Below are 22734 nucleotides of genomic sequence, written 5' to 3' on the forward strand. Positions count from 1 at the left end.
ACTTGGCGGGCCTGATGCGGGCCGTAGGGCCGTGGCGGGCCGCCTCTCCCGCTCCGTGCACCCGCTACCTCGCCCGCTGCAAGCCGGGCTTCCGGCCCTCCTCGAGCTTTGTCGTCGACCTCTTAGTGGATTCCGGGGATCCAGGGCTGGAGGATGTGGCGTTGACCGAGTGCTTGTCGCCGCCGTCTCTGAGCTGCAGCAACTCCACCCTGTCCCTGTTGTCTCCCCTTGGCCACCAGAGCTTTCCGTTTGGCGCCGACGACAGTGAGGGGGAGGATGAAGAGGCCGTGGACGAAGATGCCCGTGAGTCAGAGACCAAGGTGGAGAGCTTGGAAGGAATAGAGTTCCAGGGGCGCTCCAGGTAAACTCAAAGCCCGGCCCTCACAGCACTTGTCAAGACTCCCTCGAGATGGGGTTCAGAAGGCCTTGTTGTTACCCCGAGCCGTATAACCTCCTGTTTTCAAGCTCAAAGGCTGTAGCACCTGCATCCTAGGGTGCTGGGCAAATTCTTACAAATGGTCACGGATTTCCCATGATTCCTAGTTCCCTTTTCCTGAGACAGATGAGTGCAGCCTCAGTTTCCATAGAAACTTACTATACACAGTCGCAAGCACACTTTAAAAGCCTCAAAAACCACATTGTCGACTCCAGAGCTCTTATCCATAAACTTAGCATCAAAGTGTGTAGCTGGTGCTGGGTTGTAGTAAGTAGGTGCTTTAAATATAAAGAGCTGGGTACAGATGCCCAAAATGTTCATACTCTGATCTGAGTGAGAATATTTAATGGAATAGTGAGTGTTTATCAAGGGGGTTAGTTAATAACGCCATCATCATGTTTATTTACGTTGATTCATTCAGCAAACATTTACTATTTTGCCACATATTAGTGTAGGTAGAGGGGACCATAAACAAGATATACAGGACTTCTAGTATCAAGAAAGAAAAGCCCAAATCATTTCACAAATAAGAAAACTGTATTAGAATACAGATAGAAAGTCTACTTGGGCTGGAGAGAGCTCGGTGCTTAAGAGGGTGAACTGCTCTTACAGAGGACCCAGGTTCACGTCCAAGCACCTTCATCATCAGGTGGTTCACAACTCTAGTTCCAGGAAATCTGACACTCTCCTACTGACACTTGCATGCTTGCACTTGATGCACATACACTCATACTCAGTGCATATAGACTCATAAATAAAGATAAACCTTTTACAAGGTGGGGATGAGAAGATAGAATTTTTTCTAAGGTCTGCCTCAAAGGCGTACAGCTAGGTGCAAGCAGCCCGGGGCTTAGTACTCAGGTATCTCTTCAGGGTTTACGTTTCCTTATACTATGTCCTCATTACTATGGAAACTGGAACCAAGGGCATGTCCCCGTAGGAATTTTTCTAAGACAGCTTCATTTTAGGATATATTCCTTCAGACAGCCTCAGGAAGCATTTACAAGTTTCTGATTGCCAGGCTGTGTCAGGCATAGTACAGGAGATTTTAAGAAATTCCAGCTGGCAAGGCCATGCTTTTTATATAAGTAGCAAGATAGCTCCCATTCAGTAAGGCACTCATGTAAGAATTAGTGAGTCAAACAGGAGGTCACTCACATGGGAGGGCACTTTTGTAAGGATGAGAGGTGAAAGTTCACGCTGCTGAGGGTGGAAGTCACAGAGCAAGCTGCTTTTCCAGACTGCTAATAGCAACAAGAAACAGGCCTTTCCTGGTTAGCCTGGTAGAATTTTGAACTAGAATTTTAGGAGTCTTTTCATAAGCACTTTCAGGACAGTGTGGATTTAACATATTTTAAAAGGAAATTTAAAGGCTTTGGTGAGTACTGTAATATATAAATATATAAATAATATATCAGCAGTATCTAGTCAATATTCAAAAGACCCAAACAGTATGTTATAGTTTAGCAGCATGATGAATAAAGGCCAGCAGAGTACAGCTCAGCCACTGAGACTTGCATTAGCTTCCAGGAGCCAAACCGCTAACCAATAGGGAGCCTGCTGGGGAGGAGCTAGGCCTCCTTGGTTCTCATTCAAAGCCTGAGTAAGCTGAGAGGACCTAGTTTTAGCCTGCTTTCACACATCAGTCCATAGTCAAAGGACTAGTTAAGACTACATCTGAAAAAAATATGATGTAGGTTTATCAGGTTTTTGTGGAGACAGGAGTTTTACTTTTAGGGCAGAGCTATAGACAGCCTAGAGGCGTGACACATTCATCAACCTGCAGTTCAGCAAACCAGAAACATGAAGTCTGGATCAGTTTGCTAAAAGGAGGAGCCAACTCAGGAGTATGGATTTTATGTGGAAGGTAAAAGACTCACTGAGGAATGTTTGAGGTGATACAAGGATTCAGTTAAGGGGTGAACCTGTATAAAGCTGTTAAGAGTGGTTTGAAAGAAAGGGAAAAGACCATTTATTGTAAGGTTGGAGGAGGAATGGCTTGGAAAAACAGAAGGCTATAGATACGTTACTACAAGTGGCTATATGTATGTAAAATGTGGGATCACGTGGAGTTGAAAATGAAAGTCTCTGGTTTTGGTTACTAGGTACTCTTCACTAAGGATTGGAAGAGAAATTAACTTTTATTGGGAGACTGGGATGAGTGCTCAAATGATTGGATTTATTTTGTACTAACTTTAATAGCTGGATGGTTGGAAAGAAGTCTGGAACCCAAGATAAAGGTCTGAGCTATATTGCTGATGTGGGACCAAGAAGATGTAATGAGATTTCATGTAGAATAAGATAAGGTCATTCTGCAAGAGTGAGAAAGAAGGGAGTATATAAATAATATATCAGCAGTATCTCTTTCCTTCCAGAGTACAGATTCTATAATGGTGTGAATAAATGACTAACAGCAGGAAAATGAGTAAACTTAATTTATGAAGTAGAGAAAATTACATAACACAGTTGATGAGGCCATTGTTTGCTAGAAGGAACACTATAAACACATAGAACTAGGGTCTATAATAAACTAGATATTAGGAGCGAGGGAGATGCAGAATGCTATTTAAGATAAACCTGGAATTTATCATCAGCATCACAGTTTTTTTGTGTTTGTTTTTAGAGGAGGCTGTAGAGATGGCTCAGTGGTTAAGAACACACACTGCTGTTGTGGAGGACATGATTTGAGTACCCAGCATCCACATCTGATGTTCACAACTGCCTATAACCCAGCTTCAGGGCATCTAACACTTTTCTGGCCTCTGTTGGCACTGTACTCATGTACATACGTGCACATACAGACAGATGCATTCTGCTTTGGGCCCTGAGCAGTCTTTTCCATGGGGCCTGGTCATTAAGCTTTCTTGTGACCATTATGCATTAGCTAAGTTGCTCTGCTCTTAGATTTCCTTGCCCAGAAGAGTTACAGAAGGCACAGGGTGGGAATGGAGACTGACAGGAGACTCATAGCCTGAAGAGTTGTAGATTCACTAAGAAACTGGAAAGGGAATCAACCATAATACTTAGTTTGTTCCAGTCCCTGGGTTCAATTCCCAGCATGAAAAATTAGAGAAAACAAAACAAAGCCATAGTAATAGACAAGTATTTTCTTTGCAACTTTTAATTTTAAAACAATTTCAAAAAAATTGAAAGAGAATCTCAACAAATATCTGATTCCTCCTTTACCCAGAATCCTTGATTGTTAACATGTTTTTGTTTTGTATTTGCTCCATATGTATACACATTTTTTCTGATATACTACTGTTAAGGAAGGAAAGAAGGTCTGGTTTTGATTATATGTAGTAATTAACTGTTCAAGTAGGATTTTTAAGAATAAAAAAAAACCCAGCAATGCTAAAATTGAGGCAGATGGATGGGCTTGGGATGCTCCAGTGGATTCTTACATAGTGTGGTTTTTTTTTAGAAGTAAAGGCAGTTTGATGGGTGAAGTCATTCAGATGGATTTGTAAAAATGAGACTGTTAGAAGTATTACATTGTTGCTTTCATCGTACAGCTAATGTTTCTGAGTGGAAAGAGTTCTCTGTGGTAAGTGCTCCCATTCTTTCTTGTAGCTGTGAAGTTGAGTCCCAAGACAAACAAGGACAGAAGCTGGTGCTGTTACAGGATGGTAGTCTGACACCATGGGAGATGTGGTTTGTTAGCAAGGAGAAAGAAGAGCGTGGCCGGCTACAACAGAAAGTTCTGGAGGTAAACTAAATAGTGTCTCTTCATTGAATCCTCGGCCCACAGAGATCCACCTGTCTCTGTTTCCTCAGTGCTGGAATCAAGGTTGTGCACAACCATCCCCAGCCAACCTTTCTATTTTAGTCTTCATATTCAAACATAGACACAGAATACTAAAAGGGACTCTTGTGAAGGAAATACAATCCAACTCTCTTATAACCTGCATTTTCTCCTGTGAGATACTAATATATTTCCATATCGTTGAAAACTTTGTTTGTTTGGTTTTTTTTTGTGTTTTTCGAGACAGGGTTTCTCTGTGTAGCCCTGGCTGTCCTGGAACTCACTCTGTAGATCAGGTTGGCCTCAAACTCAGAAATCCGCCTGCCTCTGCCTCCCAAGTGCTGGGATCAAAGGCGCGTACCACCACTGCCTGGCTGAAAACATTGTTTTGTTCTGAGAATTGAACATGCTAGGCAAGTGCTCTCACCTTTGTGTTACACCCCCAATCCTAACTAAATGCTTTTATAATATCACTTTAAAGTGGCTTCCTGATAATATTATATATAGAATGTATTAAATATGTATCAAAATTTGTTCACTGTATGGAGATTTTATTTTCATCTCTTAGTAGCCATGTTAACATAAAAATCATAGAAACCAAAACCTTTATAGTAATAGAATAAATTTTCCTGATCAGTTTTAAAGCTAATTTTTCTATTGACTTTTTTGGTAGGTTGAAAGTCACAAGTCAGGAGACTTGGCCTAACTCCAGTGGTTATGGGTACATTCCATTCAATTGTTTCCTGTTACACACTACTCCATATCCTAGCATGTAAATCAGTCCCTGGAAGAGTACACTGTATGGGAAACCCTCCTTGTCACCAGGACTTTAGAGAGAGCTTTGCTTGCTATTAGGAGACTTAGTAAGAGCCCCAGTTACAGCCTTTTCACTTGCTGGTTAGCATTGCTAAGTTATTTCATCTTTTGTACTTCAATTTCTCTATCTCTACAAGAGAGTTGAAATTGTACTAGTCACAGGGTTTTTATAAAGATTAAATGAAACAAAGTATGAAAATGACTGATTTTGATTTTATTGGTATTATTTGTATCATTGCCATTATGATCTTCTTAATGCTTTTTTATTTATTTTGGAGTCTTACCTTATTAGCCTAGCCACTTCCCCTGCCTGCCCCTCAGTACTGGGAATCAAACCTAGGACCATCTACTTGCTAGACAAACATTCCAGTATTGACTTATACTCATTGACTCAATATATTAAAAATATTTGTTCAGGGCTAAAGATACAGCTTATTTGGTAGAATGCTCACCTAGCATTCATGAAGGTGTGACGGCACAGAACCCTGGCAGGTGTGATGGCACATGCCTTACTCCACTGCATTTCCAGCATTTGGGAGGTAGAGTTGGAAAGATCAGAAGTTCAAGGTCATCCTGTGGAGTTAAAATAAAAGCAATCAATAGAAATACTTGTGCATAGTAACAAGTCTGTTCTTTTTATTAAGCAGAAAATGAATATGCGTATATATATGTGTCTGAAATTTCTCAGTTTTGTGCAACAGCTAGTACTGGATTTTGGTTTTGTTTGTTTTTAACCCGTTGAATTAATACTAGATTTACAGTCTGATTTACTACCTTGTGGTAATTCAGAGAGGCCACTGGGGTATTTATGGCATTGTCTGGATCCTCCCTACAAGTCACTTGCTAAGACAAAAAGAGTTACTTCAAATCATTTTTACTCAGCACATAAAGGAAGAAACTTCTTAAAAGAAAAGTAGTAAGAGTGCCTGGCCTGTGGAGTCATATAGAACAAGGCTGGAATTTGAATGTGGGAAAGTTGTTTACATTCTTTTAGCCCTGGTTTCTTCATCCACAAGCCAGACATTAGCAATAGAGTAGTTAATAGCATGCATTTGAGCCATACTTTCTATTTTCAAAACGTAAGACTTTGAGCAAATTCTTCTGTGCTTTGATGAAAGAGAGAGAGAGAGAGAGAGAGAGAGAGAGAGCTTACTGTTGGGTTATGGCCGAGTATATAGAAAATGCTCAATACAAGTTAGATATTACTGAGTATGAAAGCCAATAATTACTAAGAAAAGCTGTTTTGAGAACAAATTATAATAATATAAAATCCATGCCATAATAATTAAACATACAGAAGGGTATAATTATTTAAGTTTTAGATTTATTTAGCATTTTTGTGCTACCTTATTACTTAACTGTGACATGACTAAGGTGTTTTTGTCTGTATGTTGTTTTTTGGTTGTTTGAGACAGGTTTTCTCAGTGTAGTTTAGACTGTCCTAGAACTTGCTCTTTATAGAGATCTACCTGCCTCTGCCTCCCAAGTGCTGGGATTAAAGGTGTGTGCCACATCTGCCCAGCTTTTGTCTGACTGGTATGTAGCTGTCATGCCGGGGATATCAACATGTCTGCTGACCATTTAGCTTTCTGCCAGCTTATTTTGAGTAGTTGTAATCAGTACATTTTTCATGCTTTTCATTTTGTTTCATTTCCTGCTTTCCTTATTTATTGTATCCCCTCTTTGATTTTATAATCTATATCATAAGGAGCACAGATGTTTTTTTAAAAAAATTTGTTCATGTATTTTTTTATATATGAATGCTCTGTCCTCATGCACACTGGAAGAGGGAATCAGATCCCATTACAGATGGTTGTAAACTACCACGTGCTTGCTGGGACTTGAACTCAGGACCTCTGAAAGACGAGTCAAGTGCTCTTAACCACAGTGCACTCTCTCCTACCCCCAGATTTTTTTCTTTCTTACACCACAGGAATAATGTGGTGTAAAATTCCTACTAAAGATTCTCAGATTCCTACTAAAGCTAAAAATCAGGAAGTCAGAGAAGTAATTGGTTAAGGTTTTAGTTAGTGGAAAACTTAGGACTGAAAACGATTTCCAATATAAATGCCTTTCTTCACAATATCAAGATGTATTTTAGAAATGAATGAGTCAGCCTTAATATTTATTTACTTTTTCGACAGTTTGAGTCGGTCTTTTTTTTAATATATCCCAGGATGTCCTTGAACTTGCTGTGTCATCCTGACCCCAGCCTCAATGTTCTTCCTGATTCAGCCTTCCGAATGCTGGGATTTCAGTTGTAGGCCACACAGCTGTCTTAACCATTTAATTATTTAATTAGTGCATATTTGTTGTAGTGTGAAGACTTTTGTCATGAGACTTGTTCAAGTATAGACTGTATTTTAACCCTATCCTTCCCACTTCCCTATTCTTTCCTCCTTCCTCTCGCTAGTCCTCTTTTCTCATATCTCTGACATTTTGTCATCTTTTTAAATTAAAAAAAATTATATGGTAAGTTGGATCATTAAAAAGATTAGCCTCAGCTGGGCGTGGTGGCACACGCCTTTAATCCCAGCACTCAGGAGGCAGAGGCAGGCGGATTTCTGAGTTCAAGGCCAGCTTGGTCTACAAAGTGAGTTCCTGTCTCGAAAAACCAAAAAAAAAAAAAAAAAAAGAGATTAGCTTCATTCATTAGTGTTTGATTCTATCAACAGACATATTCATTTCAGATATTTCTGTTAGAGTTATAATTATATTAGGTCGTTAAAGTTACCTACTTAAAAATTTTAAATGTTATTATTTTTGAATATCAATATCATAAATGCCAGCACACTGGACTCCACAGGTTATTTGTATTTTATTTACAGTTTTAGTAATTCTTTAGCTTCCTGTCTAGATTCTCAATGGTCTCTTTTTAGAGTGATTTTTATTACTGGTGTGTGTGTGTGTGTGTGTGTGTGTGTGTGTGAGTGTGTGAGACTGTATGTATATGTATGTAGATGCCTCTGTGTGTGTGTGTGTGTGACTGTATAAGTATGTAGATGCCTGTGGAGTCTGTAGAGGGCACTGAACTCCTTGGAGCTGTAGTTAGAGGAGGTTGTGCTCCACAGGAAGTAGTGCTAGGTACTGAACGTGGGTTCTCTGCAAGAACATGCTTTTAACAGCTGAGCCATCCATCTCTCTAGCCTCATTCTCTCCGAGGTCTTTAGTTTCATTAATTAACTTCATATGTGAATATAATGTGTTAAACTTGTAAAATACCTATTTTTTAATAAACCAGGTGGTTTTTCATTGTTTTTCCTCACCACATTAACATTGGTCATTTAATTAACCTTGGATAAAGCAATCAGGTGGGATATAGAATGGGCAAAGCTTTTTTGCTTTGTTTTTAATTGTTATCTTCAGTAGCTAAAACTTCTTTGCATATAGTTACAATATATTGAAATACACATTCATGCTGATTGTATTTTTACCATAAAGTGTGTACTCGATGGGAAATTCAGTGGTATACCAGCAGGCCATGTTGGGCTTTTGAGTGAAGACTCCTGTCCTGGAAGAGGCCTACATTGGTGATGAATAGATGGAGTGAATGCCAAACTTGGAAGAGATTCGTGTTTCTAGAATGTGGTGGGCATTTTGGATGGGAGGGAAAGTTATTTATTAAAAAGATCCTCTGGAATTGGACCACTACTTTAGGTCAGTGTTAGCATTTTCTGGGTATTACTGAGTCTTCTTTAGCCCTTAGACTAACTAATAATTGGCAACCATAAAGCAGGGTCTTAAGATCTGCGTAGCCCCTTTTGCAATTGTTCATTATTTAAAGAACCTTTAAAAGGACATAAGTATGATCATTCATAACTATTGTACATGTTAACTGTAAAATTGCTTCTAACTCTGAGAACATGGCTTTAAAGGGCAAGATGGTGAGTGGAGATGTTTGAAGTGCATAGCGTGGTATCAATTTCCTCTTTTTGAGAAACCCCACATAAATTGAATACTGTGAAGCAAGAATTCATGGCAAAGGGGTGATTTAGAGTTCTCAGTGACAAAGACTGATGAGAATGATTAATGGCTTGAAAACTATTCTGAGGAAAGCTGACTAGGAAAATTGTTGGTTACCTATTAAATGGGGAAGACTACATAGAGCTGTGTCTGAAAACAAAGGAGAAAAATATATCTATATACACTCCCTATGTATACACATATAAATGCATATATGTAGATAAGTCTCTACATATAGATCTGATAGTTACATAAACATTTTATACAACAGTGCTTATAAATGCAGTCCTGGGGAGGTAGAGATGGGATGGGTCCTGGGATTTGAGCCCTAGGTTCCAGTGAGACCCTGTTCTCAAATAGCAAGATAAGCCCTGTGAATTGGCTCAGTGGGTAAAGATGCTGGCCTGCAAGACTGATGACCTAGGTCAGTTTGATTCTCAGATCCCATAATGGAAGGAGTAAACCAACTCCTGAAAGCTATCAGTGACATGCATGTACCCATACTTCATTATGTGAGCATTGCACATGCAGGCACACAGACACACACACCCAGTTCATATTAAGCTATATAGCAAACATTCTATAAAAAAGTATTATATGAGTAATCAAGGAATAATAGCTAGTTAGTGAAGAAGTCTTAATACTAAGATCAAAATTTGCTTTTAGACAATGTTTAAAAGTTGAGAGTTTCTGAGTGAAAGAGACAGCTGTCTTTTATCTAGTAGAATTTAGACAAGCACTCACTTAAATTAGCCAGCCTGTGATTTGTACTAAAGTGCAAAAACTTGGTTCTTGTGTAAGTTTTATTTCATTTAAGGTACTGGAATTATACTGAGAGAAAACTGTCCTTATTGGCAAGTATGCTCAAATAGGTGGGTCTTAGGGGAAGGGAAGGATGGCTAAGAGAGTAGACCAAAGGAACATAGGTTATTAATAACTAAGGAGAGAGAAGACAGGTAGTCAGCAATGATTGATTGTAGAATCCTAGAGAAGTCTAGTTTGAACAGTTTTCTCTGCAGTGTATGGATGTTACTGATGAGTAGCAAGTTATTTGGCATTTACCTTGTGTTTTATTAGCCATACCTTCTTCATTCTCCCAAGAAAACAATCAGACACATTGATTCTAGTGGCAGCAAGGCAGTTAAGTAATCTGGGATCTGAACATGGCTTTGTTTTATATTCCAGCATCTCTAAAATCAATGAAGAAAACATCAGATTCTTTTTTTTTTTTTTTTTTGCCTCTAAGGAAAATGTCTTCTTTACATTTCTTCAGTGTAGTTATGAACTGAAAATGTAAGACTTATTTCATTCTTGTCCTCTATTTTCATTAAGAATCTAGAAGGTTTTTTTTTTTTTAATAACTATAAAAAGAAAGTTATAATTCTCTTGAGCTACTGCCAGTACCTCACAGTGATGCCAAAATACTTATGTATGGGAAAGAAGCTGATTTCAATGCAGGTAATTTTGCTGAAACTTAGTCTAAGAAACTAGTGTTTTGCTGCCAACCAATTATTAGTATTCCTATAGTATGACTTGCATGTTCTACCAATGCTTTTTTTAAATCCCAGAGTTACTTGAATGAAATATTGGCACTAGTAATACATGTTCTATAAGAGAAGATACATTCATGTCTAATTTAGCCTCACCTTTTTTACAATTATGTTATTTGGGTATTTCTGTTAAGTGCTGCTCTTTGTTTAAAATCTCACAGGAATTAAATCAGCAAATAGAAAAAAGAAAAGAAATGGAAGAACGTGAAAAAAGAAAGATAATTGCTGAAGTAAAGCACAAGGAATGGGTTCAAAAGAAAAATAAGCAGGTAACGAAAACCAAATGCATGCATATATACTTCATATCTCCTGCAAAGTTTTTCTTCCTCCCCCATTATCTAAGACTGCTTAACTTTGTTTTTTTTTTGTTTTTTTTTTATGTAGCCAGACATTGGCTACTTTGTGGGTTCTCTTTTCTTATACCTTTCTTCACCCCTTTTCTTCTGTCCTTTCCACCTCCTAACACTAGGAGAGATAGGAGAGAAAACAAGGATAGAGGGGAAATGGGGCTATATTATTGTTAGACTACTTCCTGCTGATTAGGGGTGCTGAGTTCCTTGGGACAAGTTTGATCTTTGCTGTCAGAACATCTAATTTTTTGTTGTTCCTTTCTTGTGCACTAATACTTAGCAACTATCAGCAACTAACAGCCCATACCATCACCACCACCACCAACAACAAAAACAACAACAGCAACAACTACAACAACTGCTTGGGGCCTTAGCATTTATATATCCACTGAAGAGTCCCCAGAATTCTAAGCATCGCACAATTACAGATGCTGTCTGCAGTTGGCAAAAATCAGACCCCAGCTAGAGAAGGAGGCAAATCGTAGTCAGCTGCTGTGGACAATCTGAAGCAGCCCCACATCTCACACCTGGGAGTAAAATGAAAACATGTTCCCGGAGTTCTTTGTTTTTCAAAGAAACCAAAATTCTCACTACATTTCCCCTTTTGTGTTTTAAGCCATTAATTGTGCTATGTTTTAGTAGAAAATTATTCACAAACACATTTTCTGTGAAATAAGTGCTTTTTGGATCAATGGCCAGGGTTTTCAGGAGACCTCTCCTGCTCATTTCTAATCTTTATCAGTTTTGATGGGATCTACAGCTTTTTATTTTCTATGGAAATACAAACAAATCTGCATCCCTGGTGCAAAATTTTTGCAGGCTTCCATTTTGATCTTAACACATCTTTACGGTATACAGACTGATTTAAGTCCACAGTTGTTTTCCCATAACCTGGTGACTCTTGGCTGCTCTTGTCTGAAATGGCTTGTAAGTTTTGCATTGGACTGAGCCTTTTTGTTCTCCCTTTTCCAGTGCTCCTGCCTCCCAAGCACTTCCACTTCCACACACATTTTTTTCAGTTACACAGCCAACTCTGCAACCCTTTCAGAAAAGAGAGAGCACTTCAGCCATTTTTTGTTTCTCAGGCCCCTCCATTTCACCCACAATTTTTCCAACCGTTAAGCCATTCTTCCAACCTTTCTGAAACAGAATTCGGAAGAAAAACAAGACAAAACCAGAAAATCCTCTCTGGGAGCAAAGTGCTGGGGGTGGGGTGGGATATACCAGTGGTAACAACCCCAATAAATTTTTTGCTGGCATCTTGAAAAGAAATAAGCATTCCTTCATCCCCTGCCATTTTCTCTACATTATTTGAAGTCACATTTCCCATTCTGCCTAGATTCTTGTCTGGACACCACTTGTATGTAACTAGTGTTTGCTAGTTGATGGCTTCTTTTCCCTTCCACCCATTTTCTTCCATCCGTTTAACCCCCTAAGCTTAGATAGGAGAGAGAAAAAGGATAAAGGTGACGGGGGCAGCATTATCCTTAGACTACTTTCTGCTGATTAGGGGCGTTGAATTCCTTGGGGCAAGTTTGATTTTTGCCATCAGGATATCTAATTCCTTCTTGTTGTTTTTGTTAAGTGCACAACTACTTAGAAACTGCAACCATTAGCAACCATCAGCAGCCAGCCTACAATCCACACTCCCAACAACCTCTTGACGCCCTAGCATTTGTAGACCCTCTGGAGAATTCCAGAATTCCAAATGGCACACAATCACGGAAACTATCACACCCCTTCTAGAGTCTCGAGGCAAATTTTAGTCAGATGCTGTGGACAATCTGAAGCATCCCTGTGTCTCACACCTGGGAGTAAAACAAAAACACACTCTCATAATATTTATGTATTTTTCAAAGAAACCAAAATTCGCACTACATTTTTGTTTTTATGGGGTTTTTTGTTTGTTTTCCCTACTTTGATACATACTTACCAAGTGTCTGTCTTCTGCCCTTCCACTAATATCTTCCTGCAAGTCTATCACTAAGTGTCTCTTTAGTGGAAGTTCAGGGGCTTGGATTTGCACACTGACAGTTCCAGACTTGAACACCTGAAGCAACCGATGACATCATGGCATTGCCTCTTTCTTCAGTCTCTAGTTTTCTTACTACTTCTGTCTCCTCAGACACTGAGGCATAATGCTTGTCAGAATGCTTGTCATTAAGCATCTCCTTTTTATGATTGTTTCTGAGGAGTTTTGTTACCTTTTGATTTCAGCTTCATTGTTTCCTCCCCTGCTTTGGAACATAAGGGAAAATACCACAGACAAGTTACCCAGAAGTAATCCTGAGTGACTAGAGTAATCTCCTGTCTCTGCTGGATTATTGCTGAAGTCTGAATGACAGTCCACTAGTTCCACGACTCTTCTTCATCTTCTGAATGAGATTTTTAGACTTGTGGCCTGACTGGCTGATACACTACACTGTGCTCTGCCGTCTAAACATCCTCTGGCATCTCTCCCACCTGTGCTTTCCTTTCATCTGTGATGTGCTTTCGCACAAGATAGCCACAGCCCACCTTCTGTTAGTATAGCTTTACTGATCAGTTTGAAGAGGGAAAATGGTTTACGCAAACACAAATAGAAAAAGGATACTTACTGTTTCTCACAATAATGAGAAGTTAGCCCATGGCTTCACTGTGCTAGGAGTCTTGCATTCATCCACCTATACTCCCATCCCTACATTTTTTTTTTTTTTATTTTTAAGATACAAGTAGGTTTTTGTTTGTTTTAAGGAATTTAGTCTAGAGCTTTGGCTATACTTTCTAGCCCTCAGGAATATATACCCCTGAGAAATTCTGAGAATGCATTCTTACTTACTGCCTTTCATTTCCTTACTTTTTGTTTTTTGTTTTGTTTTGCTTCGTTTTTTAAGGTGTGTGTGTGTGTGTGTATGCATTCATGAGTGTATGCCTGCCTGCCTACAGAAGCCAAAAGAGGTCATCAGAACCCTTGGACCTCAAGGGAACAGGTGATTGTAAGTTGCTTGATGTGCTGGGAACTGAACTCTGGCCCTCTGAAATAGTAACAAAAGCTCTTATCTTTAGTTTTATTGTTGTTTTTGTTTTTAAGTGCTTAAAAAACAGATTTTATTGGATCTGCTTTGTCTCCCCAATATATTTACATTTTGACAATTTCATATATGACTACCCTTTCTGGTCACACTCCCACCAAGTCCCCATCCCACTTTCCTGTCTTTTTGTTTTGTTTTAGTTTTGTGACCCACTGGGTTTAAAAAAATTCTCAAATGGCCTTGAGTATGATATTATCCTTTGAAGCATTAGTAACTAGCCAGTTGCTATCACTGAAATAATGATTAAGCATCCTTTGACTGCTGTTAGCTCCTCGGAGCAGGGTGGGACAGGCCCCATGAGCCCTGCCCTGTCACAGCCATGCATGCTCAGAAGACAGCATATCATAGCCCTCCTAACTATGGTTCCTCTCTTACATCCCCTTCACCCTTCTCAGTGTTCCCTGTGCATGCATGTTGTCTTGTTTAATACTGAGCACTCAGTCATTTGTTCTCTGTACCTTGCCTAGCCACGAGTCGCTGCCTTAACTGCTGTGAGCTGTAGAGAGAAACCTTTTTTTCAATGAAGCCTGAAGTCAAGACTCACATATACATATTTAAGAGGTAGTTTGACAGCATGTCTAATAAGACAGAAGTCTTCACCCCCAGTGCCTTTGAACTTCACAGCCATACACTGGTAACAAGGTCCACACCTCCCTCTCGTGGAGCAGGCCACAGATCCAATCAGAAACAGTTGTGTTACTGTCAAATTAGTGCGAACTTCTTGGCCTGGCAAGTTAGTAATGTATCATGTAAGGTCTAACACTTGGGAAAGCCACTGCTGACTTTTCTCCCCCAGTTACTTGCATGGCAACTTCTAGCATTGCCAAGTTTAGCCAGTCGGGAGGATGCTTTCTCCTCAGTTCCAGAATGCTTTCTTGGTGTTCTGCAACCAAGGGGTGTGGTGTCTTCAGCAGTAGGGTCTTTGCATCCCACTCTGGTGGGCATAATCTGTACAATTTTGAAGGCCTCAGGAGATTTTTGGAAAGGTCTCTCACACCTGACACTGGGATTTTCTCTCAATAATCTAACACTTCTGGGATCAACACTATCTGTTTATAAAACATACTTCATCAGGAATCTCCCTTGATACATAGAAATTATTCTTTATGAATCTTTTCAATTTGCATTACTGTTAGTAACTTTGTTATATACTCTGCCTAATTATGTATATATTTTGCCAGAAAAGCTGTTGTATATTATATACATGCCTTCACTTTTATTTCAGTCGTTTAAAACATGAATTATTTTTATCCATTATTAGATTTAGCATAATGCTTTGCATATCGTAAACTTTTTTATTGAATAATTTTTTCTTCTCTCTGTGTGTGTATGGGATAGTATGTATGGTATGGTGTGTGTGTGTGTGTGTATGTGTGTATGTCTGTCTGTGCCCTATGTATGATATGCAAGTGCTCTACCATCCAGTTAAATTCCCAGATCTTCTTTCATCTTCTGGTTATTGAACCCAGGGCTTTGTTTATGTTAAGCTAACACTGAACTACTAAGTTGAATACTTTTAGTCCCTNTTTCAACTTTAGTACATTCTTATGTAGGAACATACGTCAGAAAATTTTAAATTACTGGTACTGGGGTGTATTTCAGTAATAGAATGCTTGCAGTGTGTNCAGGCCTTAGTTAAAGCTCCAATAAACAAGCTGACAAGCATGCCAATGAGGGGTGGAGTGGGCGGGGGAGAAGGAGAGAAAGACTGAGAGACTAAATGAATGAAATGTTATTGTAAATTTGTCTTTGTTGACATATTATGTTTGGAATGGTGGTGATTCATTGTTAAAATCTTACTTTTAGGAATTGAGACAAATATTTAAATTATAGGACAGGTTCTAAATTTAATTTAAAGGACAAAATTATAATTTTGTTTTTACTGTTAAACTTAATACCCAGTTATATTACCAAGAAGACCAATAATTACAGGTGGATGTGATTATAAGAAAATCGATTAGCTGTGTATATTTGCAAATTCAAATTTCTTTTTCCTTCAGAAGTCAATTACAGATTTTGTTTGCTTGATTCATATCTATAATATAACAAGAAATTGTTCTTTGTGAAAAAAAAAAGCCAAGATGAAAATAAGTGTATGACTATATCAAGACTTTAGGTGCTGCCTTTTAGAAGTTTAAAACTATAAATCAGAATAGTTCTCGGGTGTAGAATTTTCTTGTCGGAAAGCGGCCTGTCTTAAACTGCAGTAAGCTAATGTTGCCATGCCAATCATGCAGAGCTGTTATTTGTCTAAGTCTGGAAGATAATACTGACAGATCGATGGTATATTAGCTGTTTTAATTGTTGATAGAAGATCTAATTCAGTTATTGAAGGGAAATCTATTCATTTATTTACTTACTTGTTTATTTATATTTGGTGGTGGGCAGGGGGTAGAAGTTGCATGGCCTGGTATAAATTGCTACTCTGAAAGAATGAGAATTGTTTAAAAAATGAACCCTGAAAAATTGAATTTACCCAGTATTCTGCAGCACTCCTGTACCTGTTAAGGAATAACTGATTGCTTCTCTCCTCTCTCTCTCTCTCTCTCTCTCTCTCTCTCTCTGTCTCTCCCTCTCTCTCTCTGTTTCCTCTGAGTTTCTCTTTCCAGCTTGCCCTATGCTTACCTCTCCTGCTTCTTTTCCAGTCTGGCATCCAGGATTTGCTCTTCTGTTTACATTTCATGGTGTGTGGTCCTCTGCAGCCTCAGTTTCAGGCTCTGTCAGCCCTAGCCGGCTGCCACCTCTGTCGTTTTTACTGTACTCTATCAGAAAATCAGACAAAAGGAATTTATGTATCCATTAGCAAACTTGGTTCCTTATAACTATAAATTGTTAAATCCTCTTTTAAACAAAAGACATATCTCATCTGGGACTTTTATATTTGTGTTGTTATACTGGTTCTTTTTCTAGAGTCAGTTTTTAGTGTTGATACATATTTTATGAGAACAGACTTTATTTTCAGCACTTTAAAGTTACTTAAAAATAAAACAGGTTTTAACTTTCAAACACAAGTGATATTTTGTGTGAATTACAGCTGCAGCTCAGTGGGGTCTGTGATTGATGGTACTGCTATCAGTGTCCCCTTCGAGCTATCTGGTGATGTTTGCTCAGCCTCTTTTCTGTGGGGGCAGGCCCTGTCTGAGGAAGGAGTACACACTCAGAAAGTTTTAAGTAGTCTTTGTTGTTTTCGGTAAAAGAAGACATACTGTGTGCCTGATGTGTAAGAACCAGCGTTCTAGAAACCTGAAGGCACTCGCGGCTCCTTCTGCTGTTCACAGATGTTCTCTTCTCTCCTTAAGTCCTTGTGACAGCCTTGTCTAATTTAAAAACTATATATGTATGCATGGATTTGTTTCCTCCAAACTCTTTACTAGCATCTTTATTCAGAGTTCTGAATTCACTGTGCCATTTCTGTGAGTGCTGTAATGTATTTGATCACATCTAGTTGTGACCACTGCCACCCCACACAGTCTAGCTGTTGTTGTATTTCATTGGGCTGTAACTTGCATATTTTATATCAATTGTAAGTTTGGGAAGCTTGATAAACTTCTGTATCAGTGCTAGCAACCAGCACTACTATGAGGTGATAGAGCATTGCTGTCATTCCAGAAAGTTCCCTATGTCCAGTTACACTCAGCACCCTGCTCCTTATGCCAAGCTGGCCCCAGCAACAAGGTTAGCACAGTAATCCTGTTCTGGAAATTAGATTTGCCTGTTCTAGAAGGTATTTAAATACAATGGTAAGATGCACCCTCCTTTGAGTTTATTTTCTTTTGTTTTTAATTTTATCATAGTATTTTATATATTCTTGATTCCTTTCCTTTTTACTGTTCTAATACCCTGTGAAATAGCACAAATTGCTTATTTATCTACTAGCTATTAGGAAATTGAGTTGTTTATTGTTTATATTCTCACACATTTTCATTTGTCTTAGACGAATGCTTAGAGCTCAGTTGCTGGGCTGCATGGAAACTTTTAATTTTATGGGAATCACCAAACTTTTCTAAAGTTCTTGTACTATTTTATGTTCTCATTATTAACATGAAAATTCTAATTGGTCTATGCCTTTGTTAAACTTGATCTTATCAATCGTTTTTATTTTGCATCCTTCTCTAGGTAGTTAGGTGCAGTGCTTTGCCATTGCTGACTTATTTATTGGTCTCACTGGGAGACTTATCTTACTAGTCCAGATAGATGTTTTTTAAAAGCTGGAAGTTAAATCAAGAGGAAAGGATGTGTGGGTTTGGACTGCTCATTATGTCTCTTCTTGGTTTGCAGAAAACACAGCTCTGGTTTTGCTCCTTGAGTGGCTGTATATCTGTGTACACATCTCAGTATGGTTTCCTTTTCTATAAGGACACCAGTACTCTAGGATTCAGATTCCACCATTATGGCTTCATTTCAGTTCTGTTTCCTTAAGTGTAGTCATGCTGGGAATTACAACAGCAGCACAGAAATGGAGTGCAGCAAATTGGGTCAGTAACACTTTTGACATTTTCTGTTTTGTAGTTGACTTTTTTGTTTTGTGTGTTATTTGCCTACTTTTGGAAGGTGTTAAGTTGTTAATCATACAAAAAATTCATGTCAGTGACATAGCTTTTACTCAGTATTCATAAAGGTGTGGATTTAATCCCCAGCTCTCACCATCTCTAAAGATAGAAAAAGTAGGATTATATATAGGATTATATATCTTCCTGAGATGGGGTTGCCTTGCTGCCAAGACAGTCATGAGCTCCTGCACCCACGCAGGTCTCTCCCTCTTCTGAGCAGCTCTTACTCCCCACGTGCATGCTGCTGTAGTTGTCACTGAGTTCATTTTACATGGGTTTTGGTTGCTTGTTTTCCCAGTGCTGGCGATTGAACATATATATGGTAGGCAAAGGCTCTGAGAGAGCCTCTCATCCAGGCCCACGTTCCTTGGCAGATATATGTGCTGCAAATATGTCTTGCCACTTAAGTTTTGTTTAATTCTTTTAAAAGATATTTTGTGTGTATGAGTATTCTGTCTGTCTGTCTGTGTACCACATGTATGCACAGTGCCCACAGAGGCCAGCAGAGAGTTGGATCTCCTGGATCTGGAGTTGTGGTTATGAACTGCCATGTGGGTTCTAGAAATTGACCCTGAGTCCTCTGTAGGAATAGCTAGTGTTCCTAACTACCAAGCCATGTCTCCAGGATGGAATTTTAATGGTTTATGTTTTTATTTTAATTTTAAAACTAGCATACAAAACAGTGGGTCTAATGATATTGTTTTCATATGTATGAGTCAATGCATATTGTTCTAATTGATCCCATTGCCCAACTGTCCTCCCTCTGTTCCTAGCCTGACCTCTGGTTGCTGTGCTAGCTTCATATTACCCTCTTAGGCTTCATGTCAGATGGATACATTGCCTTTCTTTTCCTCCTCCCCATAAAATTACTCCTAGCTCATGATGCTCTTTCAGCACACACACACACACACACACACACACACACACACACACACCCCTACCTACTTGATATTTATATTTAGGTTCTGCTTTTAAGAGTTGCCATGTGATAAGTGTCTTTCCGAATCTAGCTAGTTATTTCCATTTCTATCCTGAAAATGTTATATTTTACTTTTTCCTTATGCTGGAATAAAAATTCCACTGTGTATATGAACCACATTTTCTCATCTTTTGATGGACATTGAGGCTAGTCCCATTTTGCAGCTATTGTGAATAGTGAAGCAACAGTATTTTAACTTAGTCCCAGCAGTTGGAGGTCTGGGTCATATTAGCTGTATTCTTTACTTTTTGAGAGGCCTCCATGCTGATTTTCATAGTGACTGTACTAAGTTATATTACCTCCATCGGAGAAGTGATTCTCTTTCCCCTTACCCTTACCAGTATTTGTTTTCTTGATGACAGCCATGTTGACTTGAATAAGATATCTCAAAGCAGTTGTAACTTGTTTGCCTCCTAACTAAGGATGCTTCAAACTTTTTTAAGAACTGTCTGTTGAGCTCACTAGTCCATTTATTGATTGGATTTATTCTGAGTGTTTCACTTTTACACTTTATAGATTCTAGACTGTAGAATCCCCGACTTGTATGCAGTTAGCAAAGGTTTGTTTTCTTAATTCTACAAGTTGTCACTTTACTCTGCTGATTGTTTTCTATGTTGTGCGTCTTAGCTTCATGTAATCCTATTTGTTGATTCTTGGGATTGTTTTCTCATTTTGTGAAAGTCCTTGCCTGTGTCTGTATCCTATAGGGTTTTTCATAAGACAATTGGAGGGGGCTTGAAGACCAGATTTGACTTTTATGTCTTCATTTTCCAACTTTTTCTTTCTACCTACCATTCTCCTACTCTCCTTATTTTACTCTGTAGCCCAAATTGGCTGAGAACTTACCGTGTAGCCCAAACTTGATCAAATTCCTATTAGTTCTCCTATCCTTGCTTCCTGCATATTGGGACCACAGGTGAGAACTGGCTGTCCACTTTGAATCTATGTAGGAATGTGTAGCTAAGCGTTTGCCTGTTTCTCTTCTGATAGCATTGCAGATTTGTCCTCTGTAATTCACTGATAGTTGTGATTTATCAAAGTCTCCACTGGCAGACTGTCGAGGAAATGCATGCATATGTGCTTGATATTTAAAGTACAAGGAATGGTCATGAAACCATACTAAGATTCAGGACGTTCAGTAGGTCATACTCTATATGCATGAATGTGAGTCTGTTTTGAACACCTACCAGTCACTGTCCCAATCTCTGAGCAGCCTTCCTGTTTTAAAGGTAATTACAGATATTATGATAGATACTTGAATTAAAATTTCTTCATTTTTATTGAAGGAGAGGAAAGAAAGGGAACAAAAAATTAATAAGGAAATGGAAGAAAAAGCAGCAAAAAAACGGGAGAAAGAACATTTGCAAGAAAAAGCAAAAGAAAAATATCAAGAATGGTTGAAGAAAAAAAAAGCTGAAGAGTGTGAGAAGAAGAAAAAAGAGAAGGTATTTTTAGTTGAAGTGACCAGTCATTGTATACACTTTGTTGTTTATATGTGTATTTTAGAAACAAAAGTATAGTAATTCAGTCAATACTGTTTTAGTATAAAATACACAAACTATTCTTACTCCTGTTATTTTGTGTTTAATCTTCAAAATGGATAATGCATTTATGGTATCTTTAAAAATTATTAATAAACCTGTATATATTTTTCAGTTAGGTTCAAAATTTTTGTTACTGCTCTTAACCATTTTTATAGTATTTTGTAGATAGATTTTACTGCTTGCAAGTTGTCCTAAGACAAATTTGCATTTTTGTTTTATGAATTTGCTATCTTACTGTTGAGTGGTGGACAATTATATACCACATCACTGATCATATTTACTTTTGTTCTTTGATTATAGAAACATAGTTCAGTTTTATGGCCAGTATGTCACTGGGGCAGAAAGCAACTGGGGGAAGACAAACAGTAAGACTTGTCTGGAATATCTAGTTACAGAATATCCCAGGGAATTCTTTGGTCTTATCATTTTAAGGAAAAAGAAAAGCAACGGCAAGCAGAATTACAGGAGAAAAAGGAAATCGCAGAAAAAAAGTTTGAAGAATGGTTGGAAAATGCAAAAAATAAGCCTCGTCCAGCTGCAAAGAGCTATGGTTACTCCAGTGGAAAGCTAACAGGTTGGATTTTATGTCTTGTGGCTTGCATAAGTATGGTTTGCAGAAGCAAATGATATATATAGAAATGTATAAATGTAATTTTTCTTTGAAATTATTTTCTTGAAGATTATAACTATATGTTGCTATAAATTTATTGCTCTCTGTTCATTTTATATATAAATATATTTCTTTAAGGCAGTAGTTGCAAAACTACACACTTTTATTTTTGTTTCTTTGAACAGTCTCCCTTTGTTGTCCAGGCTAGCCTCGAACTTAGGACCCTTCTGCCTCAGCTTCCTGAGTGTTAAGGCCCACAGGCAGGAACCACTGGTGTTCACACACAAGTCATGTTACTCCTTGTTTCCACTGGTGGTCTTCTCACCTTGCTCCTCTTTTCCTCTGTCTCCTTTCATGTCACAGGTTCCATTGTCTTATCTTTTTCCCATCCTTTTAGATCTAGTCCTTCCCTCTCATGATCCCCTTTCATAATGGGTACAGAGGTTTCACATATGAGGATTCACAGGAGGCATTTACCTTGTTTCACTTAACATGATTTCCAGTTCCATGCATTTTCCTCAAAATGTCATGATTTCATTTTTTCTTCTAGTAGAATGAAGTTTCCCTTGTGTATATGAACCATATTTTCTTTATTCATCTTTAGATAGACATCTAGGCTATTTTCATTTCTTAGGTATTGCATTCAGGCAACAATAAACATGAATGTGCAAGTATCTCTCTGGTATGTTGACTGTAAATCCTTTGTGTGTATACTCAAGAGCTAGGTTTTTTTTGTTTTTCTTGTTTTTTGTTTATTGGGGTTTTTTTGTTTGTTTTTTTTTTTCAAATCTCTAAACTGCTTTCTAAATTGGCCCTATCAGGTTTCATTGCTACCATCAGATGCCTCCTCTTCCATGGCCCCCACACCCTTGCCAGCATTTATTTCCTTGATGACAGCTATTCTGATTAAAGTAGGTAGATCTCAAAGTGATTTTAATTGCTTTGAGACTAAGGATGTTGAGAACTTTTTAACAGAGTCTCCTTATGGGCAAGGAACTCACAGAGATGACCCTCCTCTGCCTCCCAAGTTCTGTTAGTAAGGTATACACCACCAAGCCTAGCAGCTTTGTCAAATCCCTATTGGCTGTATTTATTTTGAGAAATACCTCTTCAATTCTAG

General features: G+C 38.4%; 1 protein-coding gene and 1 long non-coding RNA gene across 2 annotated transcripts in view; one reads left to right on the forward strand and one right to left on the reverse strand.

Annotated features, from left to right (window-relative positions):
* Positions 1-22734, forward strand: part of Ccdc34 (coiled-coil domain containing 34) — a 24870-nt gene continuing 2136 nt past the window's right edge. Inside the window, exons 1-5 of the mRNA XM_021193718.2 lie at positions 1-361; positions 4010-4145; positions 10672-10779; positions 20747-20905; positions 21437-21578. Coding sequence (XP_021049377.1) covers positions 15-361; positions 4010-4145; positions 10672-10779; positions 20747-20905; positions 21437-21578 — 892 coding nt within the window. The 5' untranslated portion in view covers positions 1-14. The remainder of the gene's footprint in view (positions 362-4009; positions 4146-10671; positions 10780-20746; positions 20906-21436; positions 21579-22734) is intronic.
* The window catches only part of LOC110318566, a 20793-nt gene continuing 7848 nt past the window's right edge, over positions 9790-22734 (reverse strand). Inside the window, exon 5 of the long non-coding RNA XR_002380371.1 lies at positions 9790-10148. This is a non-coding gene — a long non-coding RNA (uncharacterized LOC110318566). The remainder of the gene's footprint in view (positions 10149-22734) is intronic.

This window comes from Mus pahari, chromosome 3 (genome assembly GCF_900095145.1).
Source record: "Mus pahari chromosome 3, PAHARI_EIJ_v1.1, whole genome shotgun sequence".
NCBI lineage: Eukaryota > Metazoa > Chordata > Mammalia > Rodentia > Muridae > Mus > Mus pahari.